Genomic DNA, 14,460 nt, shown 5'->3' on the forward strand with positions numbered 1-14,460 from the left:
GTAAATAAAAAAATGAGGGGACAAAAGAAGTACCTGTTCAACAACAATAATAAGGATGAATTATCACTATCGGCTATAGGCAGGTTATGTTCCACTATAAATCCAGTAAAGAAAAGCTCAGCGCTGGTCCCTTGCTTGGTGAAATAAAGACAACAGGGTACTAGTGGAGCTCGAAGATCTTGTCATCGCAATGTCCGTAGGCCTATGCCGTTTGCTCCCGAACGTTAAGTGCTTCTGAATTATCATCACGACCTCCCTGCTAAACTGAAATGTCCACGCTGCAAATTGCGCAAAATGCATGGTAAATTCCTCTTTCCAACTTCCGAACACACAGGTACTGGAGACTGTATTCAGTCTTATACTTCTGAGACCATTTCTTGGTCTTCTTTTGTTGATTTTCCGCCATTTCGTGTCAATATCAACCCATCAATACGCCAAAATCACACACCGATATTCCACCGCACAACAAAACAAATCCAGTGGCCGCGAGCGCACACGCCTCGCGAAGCTAGCCGGGCCTACCGGCCTGGTGCACAGTGGATTCCCGTTGGGCATATCACATGCACCAGCTTTTCGCTGCTCCTTATTTGTCTACTTTTCACACAGAATTTAGTAGCAGCGAACGTAATGGAGTTACTACATGCTAAAGTTAGCAGACGATACATGTCCTTCCAATCCAATTTGATCAATGCAAAAAAATCGTAATTTCGGGAGGATAAGGATGGTAATCGTAAAGGCGGGAGTTGGGATGAATTTTCGGGAGCCTCCCGATGAAATTGGGAGGGTTGGCATCTCTGTATATGTTTATCCTTCCATCTAAATCCAGACTCACCCATTGATCTTTGCATCTCTGTATTATTTTTTGTCAAGCTCAAAACATCTCTCCAAAATTCACAATTCAAATATAAACTAACCTGTTCATTCTCTTCCATGAGTGTATCCTTTTCCTCTTTCCATTTATCTTCCAGCTCCTTAATCAGCTGATCCCTCTCTCCTGAAAACAAAAACATTACAAAATGAGTAACATACATGTACATCTACAAAAAAGATTTCTTTTTCACTTCATGAAAGAGAATGATCAAACTTCAAGTTTTTTTATATATATATCACTTGCCCCTGTCGCACTTTTTTACACTTCATAGCCCAATTACTGTATTAAAAAAAACTTTTATCAGGCAATTTTTTTGTCCAATAAAAAGTGTATGCTGAGCAAATCAAACGAGCCCTTACAAACTTACACTGTAGAAATGTTATATGTAGGTGGCGCTCTTCGACTTTGGATACACTCAACTGTAGTTTATTTTCATCTCCTGTCACTCTCTGCTCTGACTAATCTAACAGCTGATTCATGCGTTTGACTCTCTAGTACCTAGTCATTTCTACAGTGCGCTCTCCATACTCTATGCATATATTTCTTTTTTCACATGCATCTTGTTACTGGTGATATCTTTTAGTAATTTAGGTCTGGGGCATCATAGTTGTTGCAGTAATACCAATGGAATCGCAATTAGATGGCCAATGGGCTTGGATGTAGTCAATGTTTACAATTCAGACACAGATACATGCGCCATTTTGTCTCATCCTACATGGGCTAAGAGGTATCAACCATTCTTCTATTAAACAAGTTCTACTTTCAGCTGATGTAATTGTAATGGCTATTAGTTCTGATACCTATTCAATTTGAAGGAGTGAAATATGATACTTTCTTATTTAAAGATGCACATTGAGCCACAATCGTAAGAATTTACAATTATGGTAATTTTACCATTATGGCAACTAGCCATGGCGTGTTTTTCTTAAGCAAGAAATTGATCTACACTGTGCTGCACTCGACCCAGGTGAGGTAAATGGGTACCGGCAGGAAGTAATTCCTCAAAAAGCTGTGCACACCAGAATCGGTAGACTAGCTGAGCCGGGGTAATATAAGAGCGCCTTGAGCACCTAGCAGTGCTATACAGATCCTGTATCATATTATTTTATGGTAACAGGGCTCAGCAGCCAATCATAAGAAAGGTTTCCATGGTATTAACCATAATGCAAAAATTACAACAATCAAAGTCTTTATGAAACAAGGCCCTGATCATCATCTACCCACCTTTCTCTTGTTCAGCATTCCTATTCATTTCATCTTTCAGTTTATCCAAAGCTTCTTCCTTCTCTCTTTCCATCTCCTTCACCTTCTCTTCCTTCTCCGCTTCTATCTGACTCAGCATCTCTCGATGGTTGTCCGTCAGTATCTTCTTAGCTTCCTCAAACGCCATCTGGAGATCTTCAATGTCTAAATAGAGAGAGAAAATCACCGAGAACATTTAACACATTATCCCAGTTCAAACAGACCACTTATTATTGAGTAACAGTAGCCTACACATTTACCAAGAGCAAATAACTTCAATCCTGCAATAACAGAATTTCAAAAGCTTTGTTTTTAAGAGTAAAATTTGAAATAATTATTAGAAAATTAAAATTTGAAATTATTATGATTGACAAGTCTTTGTGACATTTCCTAATGTATATTATTCAAATATTTCTTTAGTCAGGCATAAAAGGTCAATTGGAGGTCCCAAAATCAATCATAAATCTTGCGATTGATTACTCATTTGTTTTCATTTGATATGACTAAACCTGACCTATCACTTGCAGATTTGATAAAGATATTTTCGATATTGATTGAAAGTTTAAAACTTACTTTATCTTAACCTCCTCTTCCTGAAATGAGCCCCTTAATAAACAGCTACTGTGGTATGAAATGCCTACATACGTTTATTGCAATCCTTCTTCACTCACCTTTCTGTTTTTGAGCTTCCAGTTTGTTCTGGAGGTCGATGATCTCCTTCCGGTGCACCTCCTCCAGGTCGCCCTTCGCCGTCTCCACATCGGCATCTTGGGAAGCGCCCAAGGCAGCCAGCTGGTCAGCATGCTCCTCTTCCATCTTGGCGATCTTCATCTCCAGAGACTGCTTCAGGCTGTTCATCTCCTCTTCATGCTGCTGGACCGATTCCTGGAGTTGTAGGCCGGAGTCCTGCAGCTGTTGCTGGGATTCCTGGAGCTGGTTCTGGACAGCTTGGAGCCGCTCCTGGAAGTCCGTCTCGAGTTCTGTTTGCAGTGTCGTGTTAGAGGCTTCCATTTCCTGTTTATGACTTTCCTCCAATTCAGCCGTAACCTGAAGTAGGCGAGTAGAAAATAAAAGTTATGACAGGAGAGTGTATTCTGGAACATAGGAAACTCCTCTCCAGGTGTATTTTTAGTAAAGAAATGATACATATTACCACCAACAAAACTAATACAGTGTGATAAGGCCATTTTAGTAGTTGTCTCAAAAAGCGATGGGTAGTTTGAATAAGCCTAAATTAAATTTCAATATTGTGTAGCACACAACTTGACATATAGGGAGATCTGGTATGAATTTATTCCATGAAAAGCAGAAACCTAACAGCTTCTCTGCTAAAGCCAGTGTAATTATGCAGCATAAAGAATGGACAGAGACTTTTGATAACGCAAGAGTATCAAGACATCATAGGCATTTCGATTTGAAAAAGTTTTATATAAAAACTCTTCATGAAACAAGAACCTACCTCTCTAAACTTCTGCATGTGGGCGGCAACCATCTCTTCCTTGATCTCCTCTTTCTCTCGTTCGTGCTTCTCTTTCATCTCTTTCATCTTATTTTCTATCTCTTCAACACCTCTTCTTTCTTCCATCATCTTTTCCTCCAGCTTCTCCCTCTCTTCATCTGTAAGCTTCATCAGGTCCAGGCGGAGCTCCTCCAGCTCTTGGCTGTGGCTCCTCCTCAGGGCCTCCATCTCCTCCTCTTTGGCTTTGGTGAATGATTCCTGAAGATCTTCAAGCTCTTTACGCTAAAATAGCACAATAACAAATGATTTTGATAACAACATCCTTTCATTCACAAATTGCAGCCAAGTCAGTCATGAAACTGTTTTACCTGCATTTAAAAGAGGTTCTCTGTCTCAAATTTAAATGCTGAGCACCTAGGTAGAAACTAGAGATTCCCATTTTCATAACTCTTTAATATGATCAAGCAGGCACTGTACCACTGAATATTCAGGAAGTTTCAATGAAAATCAAGCCTGATCTGTTTATTATGTCCTGAAAATAGAATATACCTTTTTCATATCACCCTCTTCATTTTTTTTCATAATGTTAATCATTTGAAATACTATAACTGTAACATGGCTGGCCTAAACAATATCTAGTCCACATTGACATACATGGTTATGGTAATTCCCCATTCTAAATTTAGTCATTCCTATTTGTTCAAAATATTATTGTAGAATGAGGACAGATTTTAGTTTCAATTACAAAAGTTAAAAGGAATCTATTTCATATTTATTATGGTCAATTTCATCCGATAATTACGTGTTGTTCAGTAAGCTGGGTTTGAAGCTCTTCCTTAGTTCTGGACAATTCTTCTTCATGAACCACCTTGAGCTCTCCAAGTGCCTTCTCCTGATCCTCCACAAACCTGTCCATCAAAGCCTGATGCTGAACAGCAAAGTCTTCCTGCATCTTCTCGACATCAGCTCTGGCTTGATCCTGGGTCGTCCTCACCAACTGATCCATCTCTTCATTCATTGTGGATGTTATCAACTCTAACCGATTGTCGTAGTCCCGCATCAAGGTTTCCTTCAGCTCCTGAATCTCTGGAGCCTCTCCATTCTTGATGTTCTCCTGCAGTTGATGAAGTCGCTCTTCGCTGTCTTGGAGCTTCTGTCTTAGCTGCTCCATCTCTTCAATGGCCCCCTGCAGGGATTCAGCTTCGGAGTTCTTAAGTTTGTCCAATTGCTCAAGACAGATACCTATCATGTTGTTTTGGGTATCTACCTCAACCTGCAAAAGGGCTCGCTCTATCGTTGCATCAGATACTATCTTCGCAACTTCATCAACGATTTCATTTTTGCTCGCTTTTACAAGAAGTTCTCTTTCTTGTTGCCATTCACCTTTCAATCTTTGGACCTCCTCAGCTTGTCTATTTGCTTCTTCTTTTGAAGAGTCAGTTTGCAATCTACTCTCATATTGCTGGCACAGGTTCTCCAATTCCTCCATATGTTCTTTTTGGAGTGTTTCACGAAGTCCTTCCATTTCTTCAGCAACAGCAGAAGCCAACTCAGAGGACATCTGCTGTCGTATCTCCTGATTCTCTTCTTCAAGTTCTCTCCTTAAGCCCTGCATTGCTTCAAGATGTTCAGTTGTCAACCTAGCAACTTCCTCTTCCACTGCCCTTGCTGACTCACTAGCAGCTTGCAACTGCAATCTGGCTATTTCTTTGGTGTGGTCTCCTTGAAGCTGGTTCCGTAGCTCCTCAAACTGGTTTAGGTAATCCAGCTCAAGATCGTTGGAATCCTGGGTGTGTTTGGCATTCAACCTATCCTCAAGCTGCAGCATGTCCTCCTCCCTCTGTAGATCATACTCCATCTTTATCCTTGCCTTTTCTGCTTTATGTTCACTCTCAAGCTCTAGTCTGAGATTCCTTAGATCTTTCTGGTACTCATGTTCCAGTTGCCCCCGCAGCTCTTGCTTCAGTTCTGCCTCAACTTCCAAGAACTTGGGTGGTGATCTTGGGGGTGAGCTGTCGGAGTCTGAGAGATGCGTCAAGGTCATCATGGCATGGGAATAGTCCTTCCTCTTGGCATCTTTCTCATCTATATCCTTACCAGCATTGCCTTCAGGAGACTCATAGAGTTTCTTCAGCTGGGCCATCTCTGCCTTCCATCTCTCATCTGTCTCCTCCACCTGCTTCTCAAAGTACACTCTCAGCTGATTCAGCTCCTCGCTGTGTTCCTCTTGCAGTTTGGCGCGAAGTTTGGTAAGGGCGGCCTGGAGCTCCTTGTTCTCTTCGGAGAGCTGATCTGGATCGGTGACTCCTGCTTGCTCCAGTTGGACCTTCAAGGATGCTACCTCAGCACGGTACTGCTGCTGAAGATCTTGGTGGGCGATCCTGAGAAGGGACAAATCCTCGATGAGGGATGCTTCAGACTGGGAGCGGGCAATCTCTAGCTCTTCCTTTGCTCTGACATACTGATCGTACTCGGCCTTGAGGCTGGCTCTCAGGTCTGCTAGCTCTTTGTGATGTACCCTGTCAAGGTTCTGTCTCATTTCTGCAAAGGAAAATTAGATCCAAATATAAAAACGACAGCTTGATGCCTGAAAATGTGGGATGGATAAGTATGTAAATGAAGTAAATAGAAGTGAAATGCTACAGATATTAGTTACAAAACATGTTGAGAGATGTAACAGAACAAACATGGCCGAAGCGGTTAGTACAGCGAGTTGTATTATCACAAATATCTCTTAAGAGTCCAACTAAATCTTAAATTCACCTGCACAACCAGATAAACCATTTGATCAATCACAATTGTTTATTGGCCATTTTCCAACTCAGTATGGTTGGATATTCCATTACCTTATCTGTTCTTTTCCACCATGGCCTATAGAGTTGGCCAATGTGGTAGATGTCTTTATACACCCAAACCAATGGCGTACCTAAGGGGGGAGCAGACCGCCCCCCCTGACGAGTCACAACTTTTTTTTTTTTGCTTATCAAATTTTTTCGCGGACAAATTATCCTCCAAAAAATCTGCCCCCCTTTTAGAAAATCCTGGGTATCATTTCCCAATACAGTATAATAAGATCTTTCATGTATATTTCAGCCCGAGGTCAAGGACTTTCTAATTCAACGAAGAGCCAGATACAGTGTAGCATTTTACATCAAATTGGATCTAATTCACTATTGTTTTGTCTATGAAAAATTGGAAGATTGTAAGGGAAAGAGTGTTGAGCAAGATCACTGCTAAAAGGTACTGCTACAGTGTAAGACTGTTGTCAAAATACCTACAGCCATAGGTTTCTTCCTTCCAGCTACACACAAGAGCTGTGACTCCTGTGAGAGTCCATTTTCAGGGCTTCATAACATAAGTTTGTGATGGATTTCAAATATGACAGAACACTCGTGATTGATTCCTGGTCAGCGAATGGAATAAAATGCCCATGCAATAATGACCCTGGGCCCTGTCTTACAAAGAGTTACATTTGATCCAATCAATCATAACTCTATGGAAATCCATCAGTGTCATAATTTTTTCACAGGAAATTTGAAAATGTCCTTTGTAAACAAAGGAAAACACAAAAAAATCAAGAAATCAATTACTTTATGGATATACATTCATATCTAGAAATTTTTTTGAACAAACATGCATTTTATATTTTGACATTGCTGGCCGTCCATAGTTGCAATTGATCCAATCAAATGCAACTCTTTGTAAGACAGGCCCCTGATTGACCGGTGCCATTTAACTTTTGATAGCAAACATTCATGTTAATCAGTCCGGGTGAATTAGAATACTAAAAGTCAAGGAGATGGAATTCCTACCTTCCGCATGCTCCACCAACATCTCCCGCTCCTTGAGGAGGAGCTCCACCTCAGACTTGTACTCCTCCTCCACATGTCCCTTGGTTCGCTCTATGTCCTCTTCTCTCCTCTGCTCCGACTCCTTCTTCTCCTCTTCCAGCTCCTGGGTGTATTTGGCCTCCATCTCAGCTCGGACTGTCTCCAGGCGCTCCACGGCCTCCTGGTCCCACTGTTCGGCAAGAGTCTGAAAAAAAAAAATACATAACAACAAAACTTATACTTTCCTGTATATGGCCCACCTATCATAATTCTGTTCAGATTCAAATTACATGTCATATCTAAACCCAATAGATATTTGAGGGGCTCTTGAGAAAATACAATGATTTTCATTCCAATTATGATTACTGAAAATGGAATTCTAATAAAAGTAACCCTAAAAAGCTTACAATTTTTTTTTAGATATAAACCAATTAAATTGCAGGAGCATGGGTGACCTAAAAATTTTAAATGTAATGTGAGTGGGGATACATTGTATCAAAGTGCAATTAAAATGGGGTGCATTATTTGTTTAATAAAATAGTGATATGGATTTTCATGATGAATCGTCCTCATCTCAAAACTACATCAGGTCATAACACTTTATTATGACCAATTATTACTGATCAAAAATAACATTTTATGTTGGGCTGGTGTCTACAGAAAATGTGTAACTACTAGAAAATAATCAGCCAATTTCAAACAGGTTACAAAGTTCTACTTCATCACCTCAGAATGTTTCCTAAAAAAGAGCAAGGGCCCATTGCACCAACAGTTGCGATGAATGAAATTCAAGAAATCAAATGCAATGCACAAATATGTGCTTCGGACTGGTTAAAAATCAAGTTGCGATTGATTTTTGGAATGTGTTTGCTTGTTGAAACTTACCTGGACGACTTGCTTGTGTTCAAGACTCAGTCGTCTCTGTAGCTGTGATATCAGCTCCTGGGTGTTCTGTTCCGCTTCATCTGAAACAAAGAAACCAAAATATAAGAAGACTGAAATTACACTACATCTTGTAAGAAGTACTTTGGATCAGTGGAGAATTCCCTAGACTTTGAGCCACACAGTCCTGGGCCAGGTAATAAGAAGCTTGGTGATTGATTATTTTGCTGATTTAATCTAGGATTGATAATGCACTAAATACCAGAAGTCAGTCCCATGATCAAATCAATTCACTGCATGCTATGGGGTCCAGGACCTACATGTAGAACCTTCTGCAGCACTAGCAACCTTTGGCAAGTTGCTAATATTTATGTAGTATTCTTTATCCTGGATATTAATGAATATAATATGTGTTAGTCTGACATGAGTTGTACGTGTAGGCATCTCACATGACAGGCTGAAAGACTCCCCAGGGAGTGGGGAGTGTAGAAGCTTCTTAATAAAACAAATGTACAGTATCACTTTCTGCAGACAAATGAGACAATGCTTCGTATCACATTAGTTTGGCTTCTTCAAACTGCATCAAATTAAAAACAATATTGAAGAAAAATGTTGTTCATCCTCTTGAATGAAAAAAGGGCCGTGCGGGTTAAAGTTATCCAGTGATAACATAGGATTCACTAAATACAGAGATAATAATGTACAGTCTAATGACACCAAAGAAACCTGGACAGGAAATGAAACATTTAAAAAAAAACATCCAAATACAAAACATGGCTACTTAAACTTACTATTTTATAAATATCCAGGATCAAAAATGAATATCTTCAGTTTCCTCTGATAACAAAATATAAAATTGACTAGATCTTGAACATTCTATATCCAACCTACATATAGCAAGTTTCGCAGAGATGAAAAAGAGTCATACGCGACGTCTTATATTGTTGTGAATCAAATGTAAGATACATGTACAACCCTGAATCCTTGTTATGCAAACGGCTTAATAGACCATGTAAAAGACAAACAATTCTCTGATGCTGAAATCATACAAGATGAAACCACTCCAAGGGGGAAAAACACATTGTAGGTATTCAATTGTTACCAAAGAGTTCATTGCATAAAAAAATAGGTTATGAAATATCACTCTTCTTGTTTTGATCAGATGCCCAATCCATGTATTTTTTTTACATAAAACTCCTCAAAAATGAAATAGGCTGAAAATGTCAGGATATGATCTCCAATTCCTAAATGTAAATCAAAAACTACATGTACACTGTGCATGTACTTAAAGGGCCCTTTTCAAACAAAAAGATGTATACAGAGAGGGCATTAATCCATAAAAACATTCGTAATTCCGAAGGTTCGGATATTCCGAAGGTTCATATTTCCTACACTGTAAGGTTCATAATTCTGAAGGTTCATTAGTCCGAAAACGAAATGAGGTTCGTAATTCCGAAGGCTCGTTAGTCCAAAAACGAAATGAGGTTCGTAATTCCGAAGGTTTCTTAATCCGAAAACGAAATGAGGTTCATAATTCCGAAGGTTCGTTAGTCCGAAAACGAAATGATTAATGAACCTTATTTTGTTTTCGGATCAACGAACCTTCGGAACAACGAACCCTATTTCATTTTCGGATTAACGAACCTTCGGAACATTGAACCCTTTTACGTTTTCAAACCTTCGGAATAACGCCACAAATGTTCGGATTAACGAACCCTTTTACATTTTCGGATTAACAAACATCAAGGTATAGGCAATTCACGTGTTTCGGAATTACGAACCTTCGGAATTACGAAGAGTAACCAAAAATACACTCCCGGCTACTACACTGTTGAGTTAAAGCTCAAAGATTGGAATGTACATGTAAGAAACAAAATGTTAAATGATTGACATTTCACAAAGCTAAAATGGGCTTTTGAAATGTAATAATGTAGAAAATGTATGCACTGTAAAATTTATGTTTATCTTTCCAAAATAATTGCATTTTCCAAACCATATGACCACACTATATCTACTTGTCTATCGCCAAATTTTGTTTTTCTCAACGGTAGCTGAAACCACACATCATTTTTACAGACCAGTAGAAATCAATTATCAAGTGAAATGCAAATGTTGTAATCATGCTAGGGCATACACATAGGCCTTACATTTTTAATGGTTCTCCGACAGTGCACGTATACCCAGATGCGTTCAACGCACTATCAACAATATCAGTATCCCGTAATCTTTCTTCACGAATACAAAATTATATTTTAAAGTGTAATTCAGTCAAGCACCCCACAAACATCAATCGATAGTGGTATGATTATAAAAATTAAAATGTGACTTTTCTACTCTGCTCTTCAAGTGCATTCACTCACAAACACATACCTGAAACCATAAAACAATATTAAAGCATTTCTGTCAAAGTGCACTGCAAGCCTACTCACTGCTATACTGTAGTGCTATGGTCATGGTATAAAGTCAAGTGTCTACCTGGATATCAACAAACCTACAGTATACAAGGTTAAATCAGAATCAATAACCACAGAGCATTGTTATTGATTCAAAGCTTTGAGTTTTCACATGGCATTTGTTTGAACTTTAGGTCCTTTGTTTCTCTGCATCCAGAGAGCATTTGTGCATGCCTAAATGATTTCTGGAACAATACAATAATTGACTTACATTTTAGGCACCATGGGATTGTCATTGTGATCTCATGTTCCCCCCCCCCCTTCCATCTCTCTCTCTTCTTTTTTCCTTCTAACTTTCTTTCTCCACAGAGTTCCTCATTTATTTCTCTTAAATATCGTAGCAAGCAAGAAAATTAGTGTAAGGTATAAGATCTGTCTTTTTTTCAATTAAATTGCAACAACCCTGAGAAAATAGATCTAGGGTTGTCAAAATGCATATGTTTTTTTTTACATATATATGGTAATCTAAGGTTGTGTTCAATGTTGACTTTTCAAATTCAAACAGCAACCGAATCATGATTGAAAACTCAATTACAAAACACAGAACACAAACATGATCAGCGGTGCCCTATTCAGTGTTGACAATACATGTGTATGAAGCTGATTATTTGTCGAGTCTTTAAATTTCCCACTTTCGTTGGCGCAGCATTAGTGCGCAGTTGACCCATCACAAGGAAGGTCAATTCTGCCACCTGCCAGTGCAGGCTTCCACTGCGAGAGCAACTTTAAAGAAGTTTCAATACTCAATTGTGTTCAATGTCATATTGGCGATGCTGACGGTCCTCAAATCTAAGCTGAACGCATTTAAAAACGGATCTTTATCATGTAAATTTTCCTCCGAACCATGATTTGAAAGATGTTTACTTAAGTTACAACTGGGAATGGAGGACATTGAACACCCCCTTTGTTTCTCATTAAATCTATGTTCTGTATTCATGTTTTCAATCATGATTCATGTTTCTGTTTAAATATTGAAATCAACATTGAACACACCCTAAATCCTCAAATGAGAGGTTTCCCTGGGGGGACCAGTCAGATATATTTCTGCACACAAGCGTGACCCCAAAAACGCATTTAAAGGGGCGTTTTTCAGTTTTGGATGTAGGCCATGCATGCAATTGTAAAGGTTATCTACAACACAGATTTTCAAAAGAGGGGTACATTGTAGTTTTGAAAGACTGGTCAATGGTCAATCGCAGGGTCAAACGTTTTTAGGGTATTTTCTTTTCCCAAGCTTTTTCCCCGGTGTCATATTCTGGCAACAACTTGTTTAGGGGCCAAAATATGTACCCGGTGTTAAGGCCTGCGAAAAACTGTTTAGGGGCTATTCCACGGTTACTCACGTTACATTTGGAGACACCTTGACTCATACTTGGAGCTGTAACTCCATTATTAGTGATAGGAACTAAACATCTCCTTATCACAACAAAGTACACAGTCTGACTGTCCTTCGTATAAAAACAAAACTTGGGAAATTCTATTATGCTCCTGGCAAATCTTTGGAATGTGTCGGTTACTCACGTTACATGATTTGGACATGCATAAAATGAAAAGTCAACATAAGTGAAAAGTCTCCTCATACAAGGCTTTTATGAAAGTTGATTATATCCATTTCAAAGAAGTATATTAGGGACACAAACTTTGTATATAATTAAAAAAATAAAGAACACATGGTTTCTACTTGGGGTGCAGATAATATGGTTACTCACGTTACGGTTACTCACGTTACATTTTGTCCATGTATGGTTAACAACACACGTGTCATTAAAAATTCAATAATTTGTGTAAAATTCATTGCTAGGAACATCTAAAAGAGATTTTATACCAAAAATTGGAACAATTGGAGCTTTATTAGGGAGTAGGAGGGAAAAGTATGATTTCGCTTACTAATTATGCATAAATTAGCATAACGCTTAATACCAATTTGCATGAAATAAATTGCTGTATAGTATTGTAGATTATGTCCAAGACAACCTGCATGCAAATTTTCGGCGTGATCGTGCGGCCAATGGCCGAGATCTCAAGGGGGGCCTGGGAGCCCCCCCCCCCCCCACCCCCCGGGCCATATCAACTCCCAAAATACCCCGGCCTAGATAGGGTTACAGGTAGGGTTACAGGTAAGGGCATTCAATGTGTTGTTCAAACACTCTTTAAAGTTTGGTTAATCAAAACCAAGTCTTAGTAATGCACTCTCGCATTGTGAATACTTCTACTAATATTCAATTTTTTTGTGTGATTGTATGACCACTGATATTTTGATGAACGAAGAATCGCATCAAAGAGATGTACCCTCATTTTGCTTTTAAATAATCAAAAATAACTTCACAACTAACCATGAGACTTAAAACTTGACATCCCACAGAAAATGTTACCGAACTGAATAATTTTTACTGGTTACTCACATTACAAGATGGTTACTCACGTTACAAAGTTACTCACGTTACAGTTTTTCTTCATCAATTTTATAAAAAAATTGTACTTTTTAATGATTTTGATAGTCATCAGTGTGTCAAAGATTGTTTGAAGGAAGAGAATTTAAAATCCCACCAATTAACTGTGAAGAATTTTTCTCTCAGAAAACAAAGTCAGTTTTTTCGGTTACTCACGTTACATCACCTGAACAAGTTGCAATATTTATTTTTGAATGAGTACTACAAATTTACTTGAAAAACGGTTGTGTATTTTAAGTAATTTGACTCTTCTAAACTTCAGAAATATATAAAGTGGTATGTTGTTGCAACAACAAAATGGTAATAAGGCATATTTCATTTTTCACTATTTTTCTTGTATTTTGGTACACAATGGAAGCACAACTTTTGACCATTTTTTTCCAAAGTATACATATGAAAATAAACTTTTTATTTCTTGTTCCTGAAACTATCATGTATGAAGGACTTAAAGTATTAAAAAATTCAAGAAAATATTGAATTTGAATTTTTAAGCTCATGTCCACCAACCTGTGGAATTGCCCTTAGGGTTTTTTTTTGCAAACAGAGAAAAACTTGTTTAGGGGATACGTTTGGAAATTTGGCCACGCAGTACAGCAATAGGCTACATGTACATTCGACAGCCCCCCCCCCCCTTTCATAAGATATGCTTGGCTTCTTTTGTTGACCTTCATATTTTTATCTCTTATTACTGTGTAAGAGTTGTGTCCTGCCTCATTCTACTTCTCTCCACACACACACACACACACGAGACATAGATTCTAGGGCTTCCTCAACGATAGCAGCAGACAATGACTGTCAATATAACATCTGCCAATGTACATATAAAATATGCATGGCATCATCTTCTAATTCTCTACCACTCCCACCTCAATACATTTTATTTGTTTCCATCTTCCATCTTTCCAATGGCTTCCATCACTCATTCTCTCTCCAAATTTGTCTCCATATTTTCCTCTTTACTTTCATCTCTCATCCAATATCTTCCGTTCTTTCTATTATTACAAGCCATTGAGCTCTTTTCTCCCTCATACCCAACCCCTGTCTCTGCATGCATCTCTCTCCTCCTCTTTGCCTCTGCCTCTTCTCTTACACGCATTAATTTTCTCTCTTTTTTTCATATTTTTCACATTTTCATCCTAGGTTTCTCTCTTTTTATACTCTTTCCCTCTATCTCTCTCTCTCTCATCTTAAATCATTTTCAATCTACCCCTTCCCCTTCCCCAATCTCTCTCTTTCACACCCAAATCAGAAAATCCCCTCCATTCTCTTCTCC

At 38.7% G+C, this 14,460-nt stretch overlaps 1 protein-coding gene across 4 annotated transcripts in view; it reads right to left on the bottom strand.

Annotated features, from left to right (window-relative positions):
• The window catches only part of LOC121426308 (pericentrin-like), an 86,866-nt gene that overhangs the window by 48,977 nt on the left and 23,429 nt on the right, over positions 1 to 14,460 (bottom strand). For 3 of the 4 annotated variants that reach the window (XM_041622550.1, XM_041622549.1, XM_041622552.1), the window contains 7 exons: positions 8,288 to 8,367; positions 7,385 to 7,607; positions 4,375 to 6,113; positions 3,573 to 3,854; positions 2,785 to 3,160; positions 2,096 to 2,278; positions 915 to 994 (listed from right to left, as the gene is read on the bottom strand). In XM_041622550.1, the coding sequence (XP_041478484.1) occupies positions 915 to 994; positions 2,096 to 2,278; positions 2,785 to 3,160; positions 3,573 to 3,854; positions 4,375 to 6,113; positions 7,385 to 7,607; positions 8,288 to 8,367 (2,963 nt within the window). Of the gene's footprint in view, positions 1 to 914; positions 995 to 2,095; positions 2,279 to 2,784; positions 3,161 to 3,572; positions 3,855 to 4,374; positions 6,114 to 7,384; positions 7,608 to 8,287; positions 8,368 to 10,654; positions 10,746 to 14,460 lie in introns of those variants that run through there. The other variant, XM_041622551.1, reaches the window with a different exon arrangement.

This window comes from Lytechinus variegatus, chromosome 13 (assembly GCF_018143015.1).
Source record: "Lytechinus variegatus isolate NC3 chromosome 13, Lvar_3.0, whole genome shotgun sequence".
NCBI classification, from domain to species: domain Eukaryota; kingdom Metazoa; phylum Echinodermata; class Echinoidea; order Temnopleuroida; family Toxopneustidae; genus Lytechinus; species Lytechinus variegatus.